The 23,998-nt window shown below is 38.2% G+C and overlaps 2 protein-coding genes across 2 annotated transcripts in view; one reads left to right on the forward strand and one right to left on the reverse strand.

The window, feature by feature from the left end:
• The window catches only part of LOC129751451 (ATP-binding cassette sub-family F member 2), a 520,520-nt gene that overhangs the window by 158,680 nt on the left and 337,842 nt on the right, over window positions 1–23,998 (forward strand). The gene's annotated exons all lie outside the window — the stretch shown is intronic.
• Window positions 13,542–14,666, reverse strand: LOC129752947 (uncharacterized). Its single transcript, XM_055748740.1, has one exon. The coding sequence runs from the start codon at window positions 14,664–14,666 to the stop codon at window positions 13,542–13,544; it is 1,125 nt and encodes a 374-aa protein (XP_055604715.1).

The raw sequence follows: 23,998 nt of genomic DNA on the forward strand, positions 1-23,998 counted from the left end.
AAGAATAATACCAGTAGTGTTGGTTTTGCTCCTGAACTTTATTTGATCCATTTTAAAAAGGATCAGGTTAATAATTTGAAAATTCTGGAAAAGGCTCGTCTTATGTTTCATTGTCGAGTAAAATTTGAACCTTTTCGTAAATCTACTACCAATTTTTTACAAAATATTACGCAATGTCGTCGTTGTCAAGCTTTTTGTCATGGCACTAAAAATTGTAGAATGAATGCCAGATGCATGTTTTGCGGCTCATTCGATCATGAAAAATCTAAATGCCTTTTTGGTGGTGATAAGCCAAAAACAGAATTTTTTAAGTGTGCGAATTGCGCAGGTAATCATTTCTCGAATTCTCTAGACTGTCCCGTTAGGGCAAAAATTGTTGCTTCTAGGAAAAATCCCAAAGTTTCCAGAAAAGTTTCTTCTCCTCCTTCCTCTTTTTCGTCTTCACACGTCAGACCGGCAAACAACCTGCCTGTTTGCAGTCAGCCTCGGCCTACATTGGAATCACGGCTGGGTAATACCCGAAGTGATTTTAATGTTACCTGGGCTGATTCTGCGCCACAGACTCGTTGTTTATCGTTCTCAGAGGTGGTTGAAAATGGGTTGCCCTCTCCAGGCATAACTAATAAAAATGGGAAAAAACCAAGTCTCAACGTTCATGCGAAGGCTTGGGAAAATCCCCGAAATTCAAATACTTGTTCTTCTCCTTCAATTTCTGATCCTAACAATTTTGTTGATTTGGGTGAGATTACTGAGGAAAAATTAAAATTTTTGCATCAAAATTTAATGGAAATGATGCAACTTATGTTGAAAGCAAATTCAATGTTTGAAGCTTTCCAAACTTCTTTTAATTATGCTAACAAAATTATTATGACTTTACGATTCCCTCATGGATCCAAATAGATGTTTAAATATTATGAATTGGAACGCTAGATCTTTGCTGGCTAACCAAGATGAATTCTTTTTATTTTTGAAAACTCAAAACATACATATTGCTGCCATCACTGAAACTTTTTTAAAGCCAGACAATAACTTGAAAAGCAATGCTTTCTTTAAAATTTTACGAAATGATCGACTTGATCGACAAGGTGGGGGTGTAGCTATTGTCATCAATAGTCGTCTCAAATTTAGACTTCTTCCTTCTTTCAATACAAAAGTCTTAGAAACAATTGGAATTGAATTAGAAACGTCTATGGGGAAAATTATAATTGTTGCCGCATACTTGCCTTTTCAATGCAGCGGTGAACAAAAAAATTTTTTGAAGGGAGATTTACAAAAACTCACCAGAAATAAATCTAAATTTTTTATTATTGGTGACTTTAATGCAAAACACCGATCTTGGAATAATATTTCATCAAATTCTAATGGCAATATTTTGTTTAATGATTGCTCTGCAGGTTATTATACTGTTGAACATCCTAATGGGCATACTTGTTTTTCTTCAATTAGAAATCCCTCCACAATTGATTTGGTTCTAACGGATTTAGGCGAGCATTGTAGTCAATTAGTTACTCATGCGGACCTCGATTCAGACCACCTTCCAGTAACATTTTCTTTATCCCAAAGTCCCATTGAAAACCCTTTAAAATCAACTTTTAATTTTCAAAAGGCTAACTGGGAGCGATATATGAATTTTATTGAACGTAATTTAGATGTAAACGTTCCATTGAATTCAATAGAAGATATTGATTTGGCTGTAGAAAATTTGACAACTTCAATAGTCAATGCTAGAGCCGCTTCAATACCTAAAGTTAAACATAAATTTAATCAACCTTTAATTGATGATGATCTTCAGTTTTTGATACGACTGAAAAACATTCGTCGACGCCAATTTCAACGAACTAGGGATCCTTATTTGAAATTAATTTATTGCGACCTTCAAAAAGAGATCAAACGTCGTTTAAATTTCATTCGTAATGAAAATTTTGCTAAAGCAGTAGAGGATATAAAACCCTACTCAAAGCCATTTTGGAAATTAACTAAAATTTTGAAAAAGCCCCAGAAGCCAATTCCTACTTTGAATGATGGGGATAAACTTCTTTTAACTAATGCAGAAAAAGCTCAAAAATTAGCCCAACAATTTGAGTCTGCTCATGATTTTAATTTAAACGTTGTAAGTCCAATTGATGCTCAAATTTCCCTTGAATTTGATGATATTCTTTCTAAGCAAAATGTGTTTGAAAGTTCTTGTGAGACAAATATTGATGAACTTAAATTGATTTTCAAAAAATTTAAAAATATGAAAGCTCCAGGGGAAGATGGGATTTTCTATATTCTTATTAAAAAGTTGCCTGAAAGCACTTTAAATTTTTTAGTTAAAATCTTCAACAAATGTTTTCATTTGGCTTATTTTCCCAATAAATGGAAAAATGCCAAAGTAACTCCAATTTTGAAACCTGGAAAAAGTGCTTCAGAGCCTTCAAGTTATCGGCCAATTAGTTTGCTTCCTTCTTTAAGTAAACTATTTGAGAGAGTTATTTTGAATAGAATGATGATTTACATTAATCAGAATTCTATTTTCCCTGATGAACAATTTGGTTTTCGTCATGGACATTCTACTACACATCAACTTTTGAGTGTGACTAATATGATTAACGCTAGCAAATCTGAAGGTTTTTCAACTGGTGTTGCTCTTCTTGATATTGAAAAAGCTTTTGACAGTGTTTGGCACAAAGGTTTAGTAGCTAAATTAGCTCGATTTGATTTTCCTGTATATCTCACCAAAATTATTCAAAATTATTTGACTAGCCGAACCTTACAAGTAAGCTATCAAAATTCATGCTCTGAAAGGACTCCCATTAGAGCTGGGGTCCCTCAGGGTAGTATACTTGGGCCAATTTTATACAATATTTTTACTTCAGATCTTCCTGATGTACCAGAAGGAAAAGGTAGAAGATTATTTGCTGATGACACTTTGCTTTCAGCCAAAGGTCGAAATTTACGGGTGGTACGCAGTAGATTGCAACAAAATTTAAATTCCTTTTTGAATTACTTGAAAATGTGGAAAATTTCTCCTAACGCTTCCAAAACTCAACTTATTTTATTTCCCCATAAGCCAAGAGCAAATTTTTTAAAACCTAATGAAAATCATTCTATAACTTTTAATGGGGTTTCATTAGAATGGTCTGATCACGTGAAGTACTTGGGACTCACACTTGATCGGAATTTTACTTTTAAAAATCACATTGAAGATATTCAATCAAAATGCAATAAATATACTAAATCTCTTTATTCTCTCATCAACAGGAAATCCAGGTTGTGTCTGCGAAATAAGATGCTTATCTACAAACAAGTATTTCGACCAGCGATAATGTATGCAGTTCCGATTTGGTCTAGCTGCTGCGCGACGAGGAAGAAGGCCATCCAGAGGATTCAGAACAAGGTTCTGAAAATGATTTTGCGGCTTCCACCTTGGCACAGCACCGAAGATCTTCATCGGATTGCGGGCATTGAATCGATCGGAGAGATGGCCAACAAAATTATCTCCAACTTCAGAGGCAAATCGATGCAGTCTTCCATCGCAGAGATTCGTTCTCTCTATAATTAGTTTAATTTTAGGTTAGTGTTTAGTTTTAAGATTAAAATATTTTTGCCATTACAGGATGTTCTCCTACATTAAATTCTTGATTGCGCTAAGCAAATTTAGTTCTTATAAATAAATTTCTTTTACCTAGTTAACTATATGGCTATGAACAGTTCATTATTGAGCTGAACACCTAATTTAATGTAATAATGTAATATAAATGTAATGATGATTTGATACAAATAAAGACATATTTAAAAAAAAAAAAAAAAAAAAATCATTTGTTTCTTACCATTTGTACGATTTGTCACCCACGACGATTATATTTAAAGGATGTTTAATAGTGTTGTCATAAACTTAAAGGCAATATCAATCAACATACATATCTTTGCCGAAATTTTTAGCTGAAATTGCAAAAAAGCGGGAAGTCATAATCTTTTAAAAACAAACTGAAAACATCAGTTATCTAATATATAGGAAAGATGAGTTGGACTGTATATGTTTGTTTGTTCGTATGCACCTTATACAAATCCACACCACTTAACCGATCAGCCTGAAATTCGGTACAGAGATGTAGTTGAACCAGGGTAAGGTTTTAGTAATAGTTCTGAGCCCCTCCCACCTAAGAAAAGGGACCCTCCCATACAACTTTCGTTTTTATTCCCACGAACCAAAAGTCATGGCACCCATTTTGTCAGCTGACTTTTTTCCCCTTGGCGGGTTGTTTTCACCATCACCATGGGCCGGGCAATAGAAACGACCATCAAGAGTACACGTGGACTGGAAAACAAATCAAAGCTTGCTGAGCATGAAAGATTTGAAAGGGAAAAATTTTGTTTTTTTTCCTTCTACTGTTGAAAGCACGTGGTATCGGTACGAGATTTTCCAATGCAAAAATGAGCTCACATTTTGGATTGAAAAATGCAACAAGCCTGTTTTAAGGATATATATACTAGAATTGTAGTAGTTTTCAAGGTACTGGAGAGGCTTTGAGAGTCTACAAGAATATACAATGAACTGAATATTGAACAGTGAATGGAATTCTCCAGCTGAATAACTGTTTGGACTGAGTGCTGGAAAACTATTGAACAGATCTTCATAAATTCCAGCTTTTAAGAACAAACTATTTTCATATTTTTAGAACCCTTCATAGAGAAAGAAAAAATAATAAGATTCAGAGTTAAAAGTTGAAGGCTTCAAATTCAACGCTTCGATAGCCGGAGGATTAGAAAATTGATTAGATAAAGGATTCTGAGATTTTTAGTTTTATACATCTTAAATGCATTGGCCAATTTATAATTTATGGGTGTTTTTTCATTACCAATATGTTCAGTTCTACCATCCAATTTTGAGAAGACTTATCGTAGTACCGTTTGGTACTGCGAATTCAAACAAATGATATTAAAATTTTTAACACTGATCACTCATCAAAAAAATTAAAGGGATGATCGTGTCCAAGAATAGAAACATTGAAATAAAACTCAAATTAAACCTTTTTCATAACATTTTAATGGTAACTTCGTTTAAGATGATTTGTTTTCGATAACTTCAAAAAACTATTAGTGGAATTATCAACATTCAAGAACAAGTACTCATAAAACAGTGTGAAATAATAAAGCGAAAAAAGCAAACATACAATTTGAAACAAGAAAAGTGAGTCTTTAACATGGTTCAACAAGATTTAGAAGTCTATTTAAAAATTTCTAAGTAAATATAACTTGAATATACCGTAGTACAAGGAACCATCTTAAAAATTACGAGATTTTTTTTATTAGATGAAGAAAAAAAAATCATTTGAAGATTAAAAAATATAAGGCGAAATAAAACACAGTGAACACGATGAACATAGTGAATAATCTCAATATAATCTTTAAAAATATTAATAAATTTCTCATAATGATGAATATAAAGCTTCCAATATTTTGAAAATTCAAACGACTCAAGTTGATTTATATTTTATGTGAACCCGAGCAAGGCCGGGTAAAATCAGCTAGTAGTTACTATAAAAAAACTTGTGTAGAATTCCCCTTTTTAATTTTCTTGTGATTGTGGTCATTAAATTTGATTGTGAACGTATGTAGGAAAACCTGCAAATCGAGGGAAAAAAAAGATTAAGCTGCTCAGTAATCACCACGTTAGTCAGATCGAGTATGTAGTTATTACATGAATGTGTGATAATAAATATTTATAGTGAACGATAGGTACCCAAATACTCATTAACCGCTGATTGATTGGACGAATACCTTGGCATGAGCATCGGCACCAGCACTGACGCAGTCGAGCAAATTTTCCTTGTTTTGTTAAATCGAACTCTTGTCTTCATGTACGTGATGTGGCATTCGGTAAAGTCTGTCTAATCCGAAATCCCTAGTCAAAGCGACGTGCCAGACAAATATTAAAATATCTGGACGAAGTCTTAATGATGATTACCAACAGGGGAAGAAAAATAACACCGAAAATCGAATGAGCTTTGCAGATTATGTGCCGATTTGAGTATATGAGGATTATTTATTGCATTTCATAAAGTAAACTATTACTCTTCCGTCTCCTTACCTTGTCTCTCCGAGTTCGTCTTGTTTATAATGCCCAAAATATAATTACCGCTACGGCATTGTTTGCTTATTGCACCTCCAGACGCTCATTTACCTAAACCTGCACGAAGCAAAAGGCCAAAGAAAAGTTTGGAATAATGGGAGTTTAGTTTTTACTACACGTCATATACACTCAGACAAAGCTACGAAGCAATTACCAGGATTCGTTATTTTTCTACCTCGTCAGCACCGCAAATCGCTAGCTAGTTGGACTAGTTTAATTATTTAATTGTTCAAATTACCAGTCAACTCAAATACCGGCACATCATCCCCCAGAATCATTCAAGCAGGCAGGACGATCTCTTTGAAGGAAGATGAAAATGGGATATTCGGGGCGTGTTTGTGCCAACTGGCAACAGGACAAAAGAGAGTGGGTGGTCCTGGAAAAGGTGCGTTGAATAAAAAAATATTGCTGAATGAAACATATCTGCCTGTAATTATGATTGATCGGTTCTATGTGACAGTAGACTGATTCGATTTGGGGTTATTTTTGATTTTTTCAAACTCTGGAGTATAAAAAGCTTCGTTTTGGTTCAAAACTCATCTATGATTTTTAGCAGAATTTTTATGTAAAATTTTAGGTTTGTATGGGATAATTGAATATTTTGTATTGAAAAATCAACCTCATTATTGTTTCTTCTGTGGAACAGAATCAGATAATGATTTTTGTGCCAATTCTCTAAAGGAATATTTCCGCTGAACAACTTTGTCGTAGACCTTAACTTCTTATTAGAGATGTACAGAATATTCGACTGGCCGAATATTCGTCTTACCGAATAATTGAGCTAAGTATACGGCTGAATAGGCCGAATTTATACTTTGATTATCGTTCATTTCCGATTGTCTTGATAGATTCAGGCTTGCCCATATGCCTACACTATACACTATATGCCTTGAAATCGTGGATCATGTGTGTGATCAGGAAGAACCTGTTGGAGAGTTTGATTTCGATTTCAATAAATGCGATTACGGTCTTGTTACTGCTGCGCTCAATTCGATAGATTGGAATTCTCTTGAAGCTGCCAACAATGTGGATTCCGCTCTGAATGTTGTCTATGAAAAACTCTCGGTTTACTCGGTTTTAAGACAAAACATTCCCTTGAAACGCCCGAAGAGTTTCAAACCAATAAAGCACGAGTGGTGGAACTCCGATCTAAGGCGGCTACGAAATCAGCTACGAAAGGCACGTAAAAGTTTTAACAAGAATCGTTCTGAAAATCGCAGATGCCATTTGAGATCCCTAGAGAATGAATTCAAAAATCTGAAAGATCTGCTCTTCCGCCAACACATTTCTCAGCTTCAACAAAACCTCAAACGTAATCCATCGTCATTTTGAAAACACTTTAATCGAAGAAAACGGAACGCATCTATTCCTGCAGACATGAGGTTTAATGGAGTCACTGCCTCTAACTCGACTGAATCGGCTAAAATGTTCGCTGATTTCTTCCAAAGTGTATATTGTCCAGCTAGTACCGACTCTGACAGCAACTAAATTGCCTCTATTCAATCGTACGATATCAACTTACCTTTACCGTGCTTCACTGAGCAGGATATCTACGAACAATTGTCTTCGCTTGACCCAACTAAAGGTTCTGGTCCAGATCGCATACCCACCGCTTTTTTTAAACTTTGCGCAGCACCTTTAGCTGCCCCGATTTGTAGTATAATAAACCGGTCACTATCGGAAAGATCGTTTCCCAGAGCATGGAAAGTTGCGTCCATCTCACTGATTCACAAATATTAACTGCGTAGATAATTACCGACCTATATCAATTTTGAACTCAATATCTAAGATTTTTGTAGTCCTAATGCATGAACGAATAATGCCGCTGCAAAACCTTTTATATCTGAGGCTCAACATGGTTTTATGAAGCGAAGATCAACCGTAACCAATCTGATGTGCTATGTAAGCTTTTTGAGTAACAGCATGGAGAAAGGTTTTCAAGTGGACTCTGTTTATATAGACTTCGCAAAAGCGTTTGACCGTGTCCCGCACAAAATACTTGTAGCTAAGCTGGATCAGCTAGGTTTTCCTGAATGGGCGCTTGAATGGATCGAGTCATACCTCACAGACCGGCGTGCCTTCACGAAAATTAAAAACTCGTGCTCGGAAACGTTTGCCATCCCATCTGGAGTTCCTCAGGGGAGTCACCTTGGACCGCTTCTCTTCATAATCTTTGTGAACGACCTGTGCGCAACTCTTCAATCCGACACTCTATTGTATGCCGACGATCTGAAGATTTTTAGAAAGATTCACAGCACTGTAGACTGTCTCGCCCTACAAGCGGACATCGCTACATTAGAGAGCTGGTGTCAGATGAACGGAAGGCAAGCAAATGCGAAAAAGTGCAAGATCATTAATTTTACCCGATCAAGAAATGTTATGTTGACATATATGCACTGAAAGCCATCTACTCCGTTTGTAGTATCATGGAGTATGCTGTCCAGGTGTGGGCTCCCTCTCAGAGCACTCAATACTTCCGCCTCGAACGAGTTCAACGTAGCTTCGTAAGATACGCTCTCCGGCGTCTTCCCTGGAATGACCCGCTCCGACTCCCGCCTTATGAGCAAAGGTGTGCTCTGATAGGCCTAACTACACTAGAAAAGCGTCGTATTGAACTGCAGCAAGCCTTCATTTTTGATACCTTAACCCACCGTGTTGACTCCGCATACATATTGCAACGTGTCAATATATACGTTTCCACGAGGACACTTCGACGACGTCAGTTCCTATGGATACCCTATCACCGTACTGTATATGGCCGGAACCATCCAATTGATAAATGTTGTGAAAGTTTTAACTCAGTGAGTCATTTGTTTGATTTTAATATGTGTAAACGTAGGTTTAAATTAGTTTTAAGCAGAGTTTCTTAGGCTTAAGCAACTAGTCTGTACGGTTACACAACCAAAGACGTAAATAAATAAAAAAAAATAGACTTTCAATCTTTTACATCTTTGATGGTTAAGGTTGATAATATTGATATATGTGTCTAAATACCTATATCAAAATTATCACCTTAGTAGTAAAACTAGTAAAATATCGACTTGACTGAATGAATGTAATGTTTCTTGCAATTTAAAACAAAGAATGATGTCACCGATGTTTATGTGTTGATCCTTTCCTTCACATTTAGGGACGCTTTCCTTAACAACCCCAGACTTCCACACGAGAATAAAATTTATATTCAATTTGAAAAAACTCCGTTTCTGCAGCTACCCGTTTGGCGACGAACGGCCCCCTCTTACTAACACCACACAAAAGTGAAATGAACACTCTGCACAAAAAAACTTTATAAGTTAAATGCCTTAATAAAACTACTTGTTAATAAAAAAGCAACCAGTTTGCATTTCTTTTTATGAAAAAGCTCTTAATCCCCCTTTAAATTTTTAGAACTTCCGATGGACACTTCTGCACTTCCTTCCAGCTTTAACTTTAAGCCATTTCTAGTTAATTCCCGAATGTGTTACGTACTGAAATTAATAATTTTGTAAAATTTTCGCGGACGGACAGAAAAACGCATGCGATTAGCAATCTGGATCATGTACAATGTAGACTGAGTCGATTTGGGGTCATTTTTGAATTCCTCAAACCCTGGGGTCTTAAATGCTTTGTTTTGGTTCAAAACTTATCCATGATTTTTTGCAGAAGTTTTAAGTAACGTTTAAATGAGTAAATTTGAACTTTTAAGTTTGTATGGGAAAATTGAATATTTAGTACTGAAAAATCATCATCATTTTTGTTTCTATTGTACCACTGTACGACCGAGGCTGCTCATGGTTTTTGTGAAAATTTACAAATTTTCCAAAGAAAATTTTCCGCTGAACAACTTTGTCGAAGACCGTAACTTCGTATCTTATTAGGCAAAAAAGTTATTAGCTGTTTAACAGGGATATGTTTTTTGACATTGAAAAACAATAAATTCAATTGATACCACTGCTTGTGTCCCGCGAAGTATTGCGTGAAGAGTAGTCATTTAATACCTCGCTAGGCACCCAGCAGTGATGTCAATTGAATTCATTGTTTATCAATGCCAAAAGACATACCCCTGTTAAACAGCTAATAATTTTTTTTCATAATTAGATACGAAGTTACGGTCTTCGACAAAGTTGTTCAGCGGAAAATTTCCTTTTGAAAATTTATAAATTGGCACCAAACCAATAGCTGGCTCGATTCCACAGAAGAAACAGAAATGATGTGGATTTTTCAGTACAAAATATTCAAGTTTCCCATACAAACCTAAAAGTTCAAATTCACTCATGTAAACGTTACTTAAAAATTCTGCAAAAAAATCATAGATGAGTTTTAAACCAAAACAAAGCATTTTAGACCCCAGGGTTTGAGAAATTCAAAAATGACCCCAAATCGACTCAGTCTAATGTACATTTCACTTTTCGTCCCTCAATTAAGTTTTGAGTGAACGATCCAATATACCTACTTATTCATCACTTGAATTTTAAGTGATTAGCATTTGCATTCAAACATTTGTCCAAGGTTGCCGAAATCACAGAAAAATCTATAATTTCACAGAATTTTGAGCCAAATTTCATCACAGAATCCGTGTCACAGAACACAGCATTTTAGAAATATTCACAGATTTCACAGAATTTTTAAATGTTGGACATTTTTCAAAATTTAATTTTTAATGTCAGTATAAAATATTGGATAATTATCTTTGAATTGGAAAATTATGATAAAATTGGTAATGTTGATTGATTTTACTTAAGTAAAATGTAGAAAATACGTAATTTGACATGACTTTGGAATGAAATTAATAAAGAAAGCATCACAGAAAACCGTCACAGAATTTTTGGGTAAAATCACAGAATGTCAGAATTTGTTTTCGTCAAAACACAGATTTTTTTCGGCAACCTTGCATTTGTCAAATGTATTGCGTATGATTGTTTTAACTTAGGTTTAGACTGAACTCAAAGGAGCATGTAAGTAGAGCAAAATTGCGATTTATTTGATTTAGAAAAAATGTGTTTTTTTTAAAGCTTGTTGAAAATATCATTTGGAACGGAGAATGTGTTGAATCGCAATGATCATTAAACAAACCGCCAAAACTGGGGATGAAAAAGTGGCAATTTCCAAGAAGAATGAATCAATTTGATGAACACTGAAACCATTTTTGGAGGGTAAGTGTTTACATATAATAAATCAACAAGTAGTTACATCTTCATTTTTGACATTTCTATCATTTTTGTATTTTTTGTAATTTTTGTAATTTTTGTAATTTTTGTAATTTTTGAATTTTTGTATTTTTAGTAATTTATGTAATTTTTGTAATTTTTGTAATTTTTGTAATTTTTGTAATTTTTTTATTTTTTGTAATTTTTGTCATTTTTGTAATTTTTGTAATTTTTGTAATTTTTGTAATTTTTGTAATTTTTGTAATTTTTGTAATTTTTGTAATTTTTGTAATTTTTGTAATTTTTGTAATTTTTGTAATTTTTGTAATTTTTGTAATTTTTGTAATTTTTGTAATTTTTGTAATTTTTGTAATTTTTGTAATTTTTGTAATTTTTGTAATTTTTGTAATTTTTGTAATTTTTGTAATTTTTGTAATTTTTTTTTTTAACTTTGTTTATTTGAAACGGCTCATACCGAAGGTTTTAAAGAGCCAAACCCTTGTTTTTGTATTTACAATTCATACATTGTGTAGTTGAAGAAAAAAGAATAAAGAAAAGGGAAAAAGAATTTAAACACGAAGATCTATAGATTTAAAGAAAAGGTATAATTCGAACATGTAATCTAGGTCCACCGCAGCCAACACATCCCTCACTGGAACATTAGGTGGTTTCCCTCGGGCCCGAAATTTTATAATTTTTGTAATTTTTGTAATTTTTGTAATTTTTGTAATTTTTGTAATTTTTGTAATTTTTGTAATTTTTGTAATTTTTGTAATTTTTGTAATTTTTGTAATTTTTGTAATTTTTGTAATTTTTGTAATTTTTGTAATTTTTGTAATTTTTGTAATTTTTGTAATTTTTGTAATTTTTGTAATTTTTGTAAATTTTGTAATTTTTGTAATTTACATATAATAAATCAACAAGTAGTTATATCTTCATTTTTGTCATTTTTGTCATTTTTGTCATTTTTGTCATTTTTGTCATTTTTGTCATTTTTGTCAATTTTGTCATTTTTGTCATTTTTGTCATTTTTGTCATTTTTGTCATTTTTTGTCATTTTTGTCATTTTTGTCATTTTTGTCATTTTTGTCATTTTTGTCATTTTTGTCATTTTTGTCATTTTTGTCATTTTTGTCATTTTTGTCATTTTTGTCATTTTTGTCATTTTTGTCATTTTTGTCATTTTTGTCATTTTTGTCATTTTTGTCATTTTTGTCATTTTTGTCATTTTTGTCATTTTTGTCATTTTTGTCATTTTTATCATTTTTGTCATTTTTGTCATTTTTGTTATTTTTGTCATTTTTGTCATTTTTGTCATTTTTGTAATTTTTGTCATTTTTGTCATTTTTGTCATTTTTGTCATTATTGACATTTTTGACATTTTTGTCATTTTTGTCATTTTTGTCATTTTTGTCATTTTTGTCATTTTTGTCATTTTTGTCATTTTTGTCATTTTTGTCATTTTTGTCATTTTTGTCATTTTTGTCATTTTTGTTATTTTTGTTATTTTTGTTATTTTTGTCATTTTTGTCATTTTTGTCATTTTTGTCATTTTTGTCATTTTTGTCATTTTTGTCATTTTTGTCATTTTTGTCATTTTTGTCATTTTTGTCATTCTTGTCATTTTTGTCATTTTTGTCATTTTTGTCATTTTTGTCATTTTTGTCATTTTTGTCATTTTTGTCATTTTTGTCATTTTTGTCATTGTGCGGACGCAGGATTCCGTTCTTAGTGTCCCACGAAATTGGGTCCCAAACGGCTGACGAAAACGGGTAAGCAGGAAGCAACAATGGTCATCAACTTGACCAGCGATGGCGGAGCGAACAAAGGCCGAGAAACGAATCGAGATTTTCGGTTGGAGACACGTCCGTTCGCGCGAATAGGTTTTAAAAAGTGATTTTATTGAAGCATAAATAAATATACATGTCACTTATACAACTAAACTTTCAGTTCACTTATCACTTTCATGTCATGTTTGTCTCACTCTTAGTTCTATGTTGTGAGTGTACAGTGTTGGTAGTTCATTTTATGTGTTGTGTAAAATAGTGGTGGGGTAATTCATTGTTTTGTGTGAAATATTTACAGAATATTTTTTCCCTTAAAACTAATTCACTTAACATTTTTTAATTATTTCATAATTTTCGCATTTCTTCGAATTTTGTTTGTAATTCATTCTTCTGGACCGCTGTTCGTTGTGACTGCGCCGGAACATGCCGCCCCCCTTGAAATGTTCATTTCAACAGCATCTCGATTGGAAGGAACGGCTATCACGATGTGTACTGCGATGGAACCCACGATGATTACTCGTCGTTGTCGTCGTCGGAACCAATCTCGCTGTTCGGAGCCAAAAGTTGAGCTGCGGCCGGAAGTGTGGATGGAGCCTGAAGATCAATTGTGGGAGATGGTTGGGGAGTGCAGCTCGAAGCGGAAGGCTGACGCTCGGATTCCGTGACTGTGGAGGATTCGGAGGCTTCGCAATGTGGGAGCGGGCACATTTTGCGGATTGAGCAACGGCGGATTTGGTTTCCATCACACAGCACGTCTGCAACTCTGCCACACGCATCGTCGCCAACAATCGTCTTCAGGACTCGAGCGATGGGCCATTTCGTAGGAGGCAAGTTGTTGTCTTCGACCAGAACCATGTCACCGACGGCTAGATTCGGGTGTTTACCGGGCCATTTTTGGAGACGCTGTAGAGTGGGCAAGTATTCTACGTACCAGCGATCCCAAAGCGTTTGGAGAACACGCTGTTGGTCTTGCCAGCGGGACAGGTGATTGGAGGGTAGTGAGGTAAGGTTTGGTTCGGGAAGAGCTAGGATTGGACCACCGATTAGGAAATGGCCTGGAGTTAGGGCCTCGAGGTCTGTGGGATCGTTGGAACGGGGAGTAAGCGGCCGGGAGTTGAGGCACGCTTCGATTTGTGCGACCGTAGTGGTCATTTCCTCTTGCGTCTGAAGGACATCAAGAGTCACGCGATGTAGGTGATGTTTCACGGACTTGACGCAAGCTTCCCACAACCCTCCAAAGGTGGGTGAGCGTGGTGGGATGAAATGGAAGGCGATTCCCATTTGGGCTGTTGTTCTGGCAATCTCGGACTGATGCCGTTGCGACAGGAAGAGAACACGAAGTTCTTCCAGTTGGTTCTTGGCGCCGACGAAATTCGTGGCGTTGTCGCAGTAAATATCTGATGGACGTCGTCTCCGGGAGCAGAATCGTTTTAGCGCTGCGATGAAAGCGTCGGATGTGAGGCTCATTACCAGTTCGAGATGTGCGGCCTTGGTAACCATGCAAACGAAGACGCAAATATAGGATTTGATTGGGCCCTGTTTGCGAGGAGGTTTCAAGTACACTGGACCCATGAAATCAACTCCGGTACTGGTGAATGGAAGCGATGGTGTAACGCGTACAGCAGGAAGATGTGCCATAACTTGCTGAGCGAATCTCGGTTTGTTGCGGAAACAGACGATGCATTGGTGGACTGTATTACGGCCTTTATTTGGACCATCTATTGGCCATTAACGACGACGAACTGCTGCCAATAGATGCGAAGGTCCAGCGTGAAGCGTTTCTTCATGGGCGTCGAGGAAGATAAGATCCGTGATGAAATGCTTCTTCGGAATGAGAAATGGATATTTTCGGTCGAATGGAATTGGAGCGTTTTTGAGGCGACCTCCCACACGAATCAACTGTTCATTTTGGTCCATGAACGGGCGAAGTTTCAGCAACGGAGATTTCTGCGAAACGGTCGAGCCTTGCCGTAAACGTTTGTGATCTTCAGCGAACTCTTCGAGCTGCACGCATTGCAGAAGTGACAGCTCTGCCGAACGAATCTCGGAAGGTGCCAGAAATCCCACGATGCGTGCATGTTCCAATAATTTACAGTTGTTCATGAAACGCTTGCAAAGGGCGATGATTCGAAGTAGGCGGTAGTAGCTATCAAAATAGCCCAACGTTTCTCGGGTCCAGGACTCTTGGTGAGTGCAAACTGCGGAAATAGGAACGGATTTCCTTTTCTCGGTGTCTACTTCTGGCGGCGGCTGGGTTTTCCAGGAATACGCGGACGCAGGCCAATGTTGAGGAGGACGAAGCAGCCATTTTGGACCATTCCACCACAATTCATTGCCAACGATGGATCCTGGAGTCAAACCACGCGAAATGTGGTCAGCCGGATTGTCTTCAGTAGGCACATGCAGCCACGTAGCGGTCTCAGTTAACTGCTGAATCTGCGAAACCCGATTGGCGACGAAGGAATTCCAATTCGATGGATCACGCGAAATCCAGTGCAGTGTAATTGTAGAATCTGACCACAGAAACCGGGGACATTGGAGTTGAAGGCTCTCCAGCAGTTGATTCTGTAGATTAGCCAAACGAAGACCAGCACACAACTCCAGACGTGCGAGGGTAGGTCTACGCTTCTCAGTTGGGGCAACCCTGGATTTTGCTGTCATCAGGCGGACAGTGACTGCACCCGATGCGGATATCGAACGAAGGTAGATGCAGGCACCGTATGCACGCAGCGAAGCATCAGCAAACCCATGAAGCTCTAAAGTGGCTAGCTTCTCCGTCAACACGAAGCGAGGAATCGAAAGCTGCGACAAAATCGGGAGCTGCGATGATATCTCCATCCACTGGTCGGAAATACTTGTGGGAACCGGATCATCCCAGCCTAACTGCATTTCCCAAAGGAGCTGGATCAGCATTTTCGCACGAACAATCACCGGACCAACTAACCCTAGCGGATCGAACAAGCTGCAGATATGCAACAGGATATTTCGCTTGGTCGAAGGGACGTCTGGCCATTCAGGAACTTTGAACAGAAGCTCATCGGAGGTAAGTTTCCAAAATAAGCCGAGTGCTTTGATTGGAGACGAACGATCAAATTCCAAAACGAAGGCCTGTTCTCGAAGCTCTGCTGGAAACTGCTCAACTACTTCTGGAACATTGGATGCGTATGTACAGAGAGGAAAACCACCGGAATTCAGCATCAGAGACGTCTCTCGTATAGCTGCAACTGCTTCCTCCACTGTATCGAAGCCACGCATAACGTCGTCAACGTAGAAACCTTGTTTCACTACGGGAACTGCTTTCGGAAACTTCTGGGCTTCATCGTCGGCTATTTGCTGCAGACATCGTGTTGCCAGGTACGGTGCGGTTGTGGTGCCATAGGTGACCGTCGTAAGCTCGTACGTACGAAGTGGTTCCGAAGAAGATTCACGCCAGAGAATCCGCTGATAAGCCCGATATTCCTCTGCTACCCAGATTTGGCGGTACATTTTCGTCACGTCAGCTGTTACGACAACAGGATGCATCCGAAACCGTAGAATGATCGAAATCATGTCATCCTGAGCAGTTGGACCCTTCAGCAGCAAATCGTTGAGGCTAAAACCCGAAGTGGTTTTGCAGGAACCGTCGAACACTACTCGCAGCTTCGTAGAAGAACTGTCCGGCTTGAAAACAGCATGATGTGGCAAATAGAAATGGCGACCCGGAGCATCCTCGACAGCATCAACCAATTTCATATGTCCAAGCGCAAGATATTCGGACATGAACGAGGAATATTTTTCCTTGAGATCGGAATTCTGCTCAAGACGTTTTTCGAGGCAGTAGAATCGACGAGTGGCGATAGCACGCGAATTTCCCAGCTGACCGATAAGTTCCGGTTTTTTGGGCAGGCTAACGATGTAACGTCCGGAATCATCCCTGCGAGTTGTTGAATCGAAGTGGTTCTCACAAAGGCGCTCCTCAACTGACAACGTAGAATTTGTCTGGCACATTTCAAGCTCCCAAAATCTGCTAACGCTCTGCTCAAGATCGTGGAACGTCGACAGGTTACACGAATTCCGCGAATTCAGAAGACGACGAAACCTTTCTGTCATGAGATTCGGCTGCGATGCGCTATCAAGCAGAACTCGAGCGAGGAACGAAGTACCCTTTGGACCGAGGACTTTGACAACAGCAGTGGCGAGAAATACTTGGTTCGAAGGGGAGAGGTCGAGACGTTTGGTCCCCGAGTGCGTATTGGCGGAGAGGCTGAGAGGAACAGGAAGCGAACTATCGACACCAGCGAAATTGGAAACGGAAGGCTGCTTCGGAACTTGATTTGTGCCGGATCCTCTTGCTTTATCCACATCTGGATTGTGTAGTAGCGTGTGATGCTTGGCTCCGCATACTCGGCAGGCTCCGTACTTGCAGGTAGCGAACGAATGCTTTCCAAAGAGGCAGTTGACACACAATCCAGATTTTTTCACGATCGCAGCACGTTGAGTAATCGGCATGTGTTTGAACTGCTCGCAGAAATACAAACGATGTCCCTTCCCGCACGCCGCACAGTTGTCGTTGGATTTGACCTCGGTAGCAGCATTCACGCTCTGGAGATTGGGTCTGGAGTCACGCACTGGTCGATCGGACTGCAACGTCTCTAGCTCCATCACGTACTCACGGATAAACTTGATCAGCTCGTCGTACGTCGGCATCTTTTTTTTATCCGCCGCTCGCTGCCACTCGCGAAGCGTGTTGTGATCCAGCCGCGCTGACACCATGTGCACCAGAAGTGAACTCCAGCCTTTCGTGTTCTCGCCCAGCTTCTCCAAAACTCCTAAGTTGTTCTCGAAGTCGCCGACCAAACTTGTCAATTCCCGTGGACATTCCTTGCGCACCTTTTCCACTTTGAACAACGCCTCAATGTGACTGCGTACTAGGATGTTCAAGTTCTGGTACCGATCAGTCAACATTTTCAGCGCCACTGAATAGTTGTTACCCGTGACAGACATTTTCTCAACAAGTTTCAATGCCTCTCCTCGAAGAGTCGACTTGAGGTAGTGAAACTTCTGCACATCTGACAAGTCTGCATTGTTGTGCACTAGCGAATCAAACGTGTCGTAATAAGAAAACCACCGTAAAATACTGCCACTGAACTCCGGCAGTTTGATATCCGGCAACTTCAGGGCCCGAAAAGAATGACCCGATGAACTTGAGGATGGTGCTGGCGTGCGGGGTACCTCTAGCGATGCGTAAAACGCTTTAAGCGTGAAGTAGTCCTCCTCAAAAGCAGCCATATCCTTCGCGAAATCTGTCCCAGTATTTTCCTCCTCCTCAAGGCTCTCAAGATTCAATGAGGCTTGGCAAAATTTCTTATAATTACTCTCAAGAGCATTTTTCGAGCTAAAGCTTGCTCAACTTGCGTATCCGGGTCGAAATTTTGCATGAAATTCATGGCTCGTTCCATTGAATCTCGAGCCTGGCGATAAATCACCAAGTTTTTCTTAAACTCCACTTCTTTCTTCATCGCTTAGCGGAAAAAATTAAAAAAAAAAACGCAAAATACCGAAAAAATATTTTTTTTTGTTTTTTCCAGTGGTACTGAGAGGGTTAAATTACCCGAAAAATCGATAATCGCAATCGATTCGTAAAAATTCAAAAATAAAAAAAACTTTCAAAAATATTTTTGAATTTGGCACTTTTTGTGCTACTGGGACTTGAAGGGTTAATAGTGAGCTCCAAATTGATCTTGTATGGCCTACAGCAATGGCCGACGAACAATGTTAGATGATAAAATAATATCCGAAATATGCACCAATTGTGCAATTTCTTTTACATGGAACCGTTTCCGGCGAAAGAATAGTGGGCATATGACTTACCGGACCGGTCCAACCTACGGTTTGTTGATGTTGACAAATCGGAAAAAAATCACCCGGGAAGTTTCCGAAAAATTCCAACTCCATCCGTTCAACGTCGATTATCGTGTAAAAGCCTCAATTACGCACTCGGGACCGATGACCAACCCCCCTGGAAGTCGAAAAAAGCGTAAGTAATTGTGTATACGAAATTACCACAAGTACTGAAACGATGATTCCTTTCAGGATTGCTGGTTGTTCCGCGGTAATTGATTGCTGCTGCTGCTGGTGCTGATGAGCAAATTAATTGCTTCTGCTGCTGCTTATCGAGATGCACTTTCTGCTGCTGTTGCTGGTGGTGAACGCCGAAGATGATTCCCCAGGCCTGGCAGGTACGTGCGCGATTCAATCCGGGATGAAGGACCATGTACGGACGCAGGATTCCGTTCTTAGTGTCCCACGAAATTGGGTCCCAAACGGCTGACGAAAACGGGTAAGCAGGAAGCAACAATGGTCATCAACTTGACCAGCGATGGCGGAGCGAACAAAGGCCGAGAAACGAATCGAGATTTTCGGTTGGAGACACGTCCGTTCGCGCGAATAGGTTTTAAAAAGTGATTTTATTGAAGCATAAATAAATATACATGTCACTTATACAACTAAACTTTCAGTTCACTTATCACTTTCATGTCATGTTTGTCTCACTCTTAGTTCTATGTTGTGAGTGTACAGTGTTGGTAGTTCATTTTATGTGTTGTGTAAAATAGTGGTGGGGTAATTCATTGTTTTGTGTGAAATATTTACAGAATATTTTTTCCCTTAAAACTAATTCACTTAACATTTTTTAATTATTTCATAATTTTCGCATTTCTTCGAATTTTGTTTGTAATTCATTCTTCTGGACCGCTGTTCGTTGTGACTGCGCCGGAACAGTCATTTTTATCATTTTTGTCATTTTTGTCATTTTTGTCATTTTTGTCATTTTTGTCATTTTTGTCATTTTTGTCATTTTTGTCATAAAATTAAATTTTGATTCGTTTATTCAAATCAGAGTTGCTAGAAGGTTTTCCATATCAATTGTACTACGATTTTAAACTGTTATTTGGCCCATTATCTAAATAAATGTATGTAGTTTACAGTTCGTTTCAATTTTACATAGGATTTCTCGATATTTGAATTTTTTTTTTGAACCAGATTGCAAAGGTAAAGTTTAAAATCGATTAATTGAGCGGATTCTCTCTAAATTAGGCACACTTATTCTTTCAGTGGATTGCGGAAATGGTTGTATGATAGAGAAAACAAAATCATCACTGGGCTGCTGCTATATATCTATTAATGTCTCAATTTCGGTGACCGGAGCCATCCACATGGAGAGCTTTCACGTTTTCTCGATATCGCAGCCGGTTATCATTTGCTGCGTTTCTGTCGTTTGTTTTCTGTTTTTTTTTTCTGGTTTTCATTAAAATTTCAAAATCTACCATAACAACCGCGCAGTGCGGAGCTGATTTCCGTTTACAATTAACATAGAAACGCGGCGAGATTTGAATAAATATCACATTAACACACATAAGACGTATTTCCGGTGGTGTTCTCTCACTAGCTGTAGCAGATTTGATTAATAATTACGCTCAATCAATTTTGATACCAGCGTCATCTTCCCATGCAACGAAGGAGATAGACATATCGGGAAAACGGTAACAAACCACCTTATGGGTAGGTAGCTGCTGCATATACGCGAAGGTTTCGCTTTAAGGTTTTTTTTTGTGTGCTCAAGCGCTCAGCTTCTTTCGTCAGCAGATATATTAATTGTAAACGGTGCGGTAGTTCCAGGCTGGTTTTCAGTAAGGCGTATTGCTTGAGCAGTCAAAATACCTCACAGCTGCTATTTTCATTGTAACATAAAAAATGTTGATAAATTCATGAAACAAGAAATGACGAAAGCTGAATGAAAAGATTTTAACAAACTTTGAACATAAATTAAAGGTTTGTTAATTGTCATTTTCGAATTAAAATTTACGTATATTTCTATTCCAAATACCGTCAGATCCACGTTTTTGACTGAATTTGTAACAACTTATTCTTCGACTTAACGCCGTGTGACGCAAACGGTGCCTGGATCGACTTTGCCCCTTTAAAGAATCTTCTCCGTGTTCCGATTCCGATTTCGGCTGATGATAGTCGAATTTGTACCAGGTGGCAGTCGATATGATGCTGTTTTTCCTTTTCTTCTCGTGCTGTTGGCTTTTCCCCACAATCATCGTGACCTCTTTCGATGTGTTCCATTTTCTCCCTAAAAATCTTCAAACGGCTGCTGCTGCTACTGCTATATCACATATAAGTGATTATTATCAAGCAGCTCAGAAAAAAAATAAGGAAAAGAAATTTAGTGCGAACCCTTTTTCCTATTACCAGACAAACACAAATAATTCCTCCTTTGGCACTTTTAGGTCCTGATCTGCTAGCTGCCGTGTCTACTGGAGCAGTTTGTCTAAAGTGGACGAAATGAGGTGAGGGAAAGGATTTCTTCTGGGATCTGGTACCGTGGCTAAACGGAAGGGAATCTTTAAATTGGGCAACATCAGCCGCCAACAAACACACAACCCAACCCATCGGAGTCAACGTTTGTGTGCCGGATTCAGGAAATGTGGCTGCTGTCTGGTGAGATGAGATTCGGTTTTTACACTTTCCCAACGGATTGTTTCCAGAGAGTTGTTTCACCCTGGAAAGGGTCTAGTAATAGAACATTTTGTGTCGATTGTCTGGATTATGATGTCTGTTGGTGACCTTGATTTGCTGTTGGGACTTGGGTTTGATTTTTCTCCATCCATCTTGTAACATTATCGATTACTGCTGCTGTAACATTCAGCCATAAAATTTTACAATAGCATAGATTAATTATTAGCTTATGTGTTAGCAATGTGTAATAAATTACACAATATTGCTTTGTTTTTATTGACTGTGGTATGAATCAACAGCTAAGACAAACATGCAAATCGCTAGTATTTATTAGTCAATGTTCGGTATCACCGACTAAAAAGTTAGCAATGCTAATTAAATGGCTAGCTTGATCAAAGTTAGCGATCGCTATTGCACCAGTAAATTTAGTGTAAAATCGCTAATAAAAGCCCTTATCGCTAACTGATTTTTTTTTTTAAATTTAGAAAATGATAAGCTTTACATGAATATTGAACTCTTTTTTATTGAAAGTTGCATTGTTAAGAAAGGAACTTTTAACTTGTAACTTTTTAACTCTTATTGTATTACATTACCTGGGTTACTACGGTCTTGCACGACGGTGTCTTGTCCGAACCAATCCCGGTAACTGCTGGAGTGAGACAAGGATGTATTCTATCACCGCTACTTTTTCTAATCGTAATGGATGAGATTCTGATTGGATCGATTGACTGTGCACCGAACCGAGGATTGCCGTGGAATCCTTCAACAATGGAGCAACTGAACGACCTTGACCTGGCTGACGATATTGTTTTGCTCGCCCAAACACAACCAGATATGCAGAGCAAGCTCGACGACCTCACCGAATGTTCCAAGGCAGCAGGTCTCAAAGTCAATGTCGGAAAGACCAAGTCGATGGAGATCAACACAGGAAATCCCTCCAGTTTCATGGTAGCTGGGCAACAAGTTGAGAAAGTGGAGTGCTTCCAGAATCTTGGTAGCCACATTACGCCTGATGGTGGTACCAGGAAAGACGTCGAAACACGGATCAGAAAGGCCCGATTTGCGTTTGCGAGTCTCCGAAACATCTGGCGGTCACGCCAGATCTCTCTACAAACAAAAATCCGAATCTTCAACTCAAACGTCAAATCCGTATTGCTGTACGGGTGCGAAACTTGGTGCACATATGCGGTAACGACGCGAAAACTGCAAGTATTTGTAAATCGCTGCCTGCGGAATATCATCCGCGCTTGGTGGCCTGGCAACTGGATCTCGAATGAGGAACTACATCGCCGGTGTCATCAAAAGGCGCTAGAAATCGAGATTCGGGAACGAAAGTGGAGATGGATTGGGCACACGCTGCGAAGAGATGAAAACGAGATTTGCAGAGAGGCGCTAGATTGGAATCCAGAAGGTCATCGAAGAAGAGGCAGACCCAGAAATTCGTGGCGGCGAAGCCTAGCCGCTGAAATCCGAACTGTCGACGAGAATCTTGACTGGGACCAGGTGAAGACGCTGGCTCCGGATCGTCAACAGTGGAGGTCTTTTACCACGGCCCTATGCACCTGAGGATCGGCGCGGGATCATTAAGTAAGTAAGTAAGTAAGTAAGTATTACATTACACACGACATCAAATTTGCGTGAGCAGCTATTGGGCAGAGATTACTTGTTTGAACGATATTTTATTTTTTTATGTCTCTCCCAGATTTAGAACTTTAAAACTTTTGGATCTTGTTGACCAATCTTAAACAATATTCTCGACCTAAATCGAATGTACCGTAAACTGGGGGAGCTTTGATCACTTTTTTCATTAATTTTTGATTATTTTGGAAGTTGCTTGGAAGTTTGGAAGTTGGAGGTTGCTTTTTCGTAATACCTAAAAGTTTTAAAACACTTACTGAGGAGAGGAGTATAAAACATGATCATCGATCGCAGTAAATTCAAACGACATTGGTGGTTATAATTAAATGTTTGTTACAAAACCAGATTTCGAGTTTCAGTGTAACTTTGATCACTATGGTTTTTAAGGTACCTCAACATCATCAAAACGACTTTTATGGTCCCATTTAGCACAGAAGGCATAAACATTAATAACAATAATTTTTGTTAAGACTAAACTGATTTCTTCAACGTTTTTTTTTCAAAAACTTTTATAATCAAAAGATAGACAATGTTGCTGCATACATCTAGGGGTAAAAAATTATAAACATTTCTCAATTTTTTTGGCCTCAAATACAAATGAAATTTTACCTTCATGCAATTCCCTGGGTCCTCGCACTGTTCCCATGTTCTTTTTTTGTTCAAATTGAACCATTTGATAAGGTTTTAGCCATTTCTACTACTCATGGAAAATCGCAGTTTTTTCAATATCCAAAAATTATCATTTCAAACGTAGTAAACATTTTTCAGATATTTTATTTTAGTTAATGATGATTATCTCCAAATATCAATATTGATCAAAGTTAACCCGG

Source organism: Uranotaenia lowii, chromosome 3, assembly GCF_029784155.1.
Source record: "Uranotaenia lowii strain MFRU-FL chromosome 3, ASM2978415v1, whole genome shotgun sequence".
NCBI classification, from domain to species: Eukaryota; Metazoa; Arthropoda; class Insecta; order Diptera; family Culicidae; genus Uranotaenia; species Uranotaenia lowii.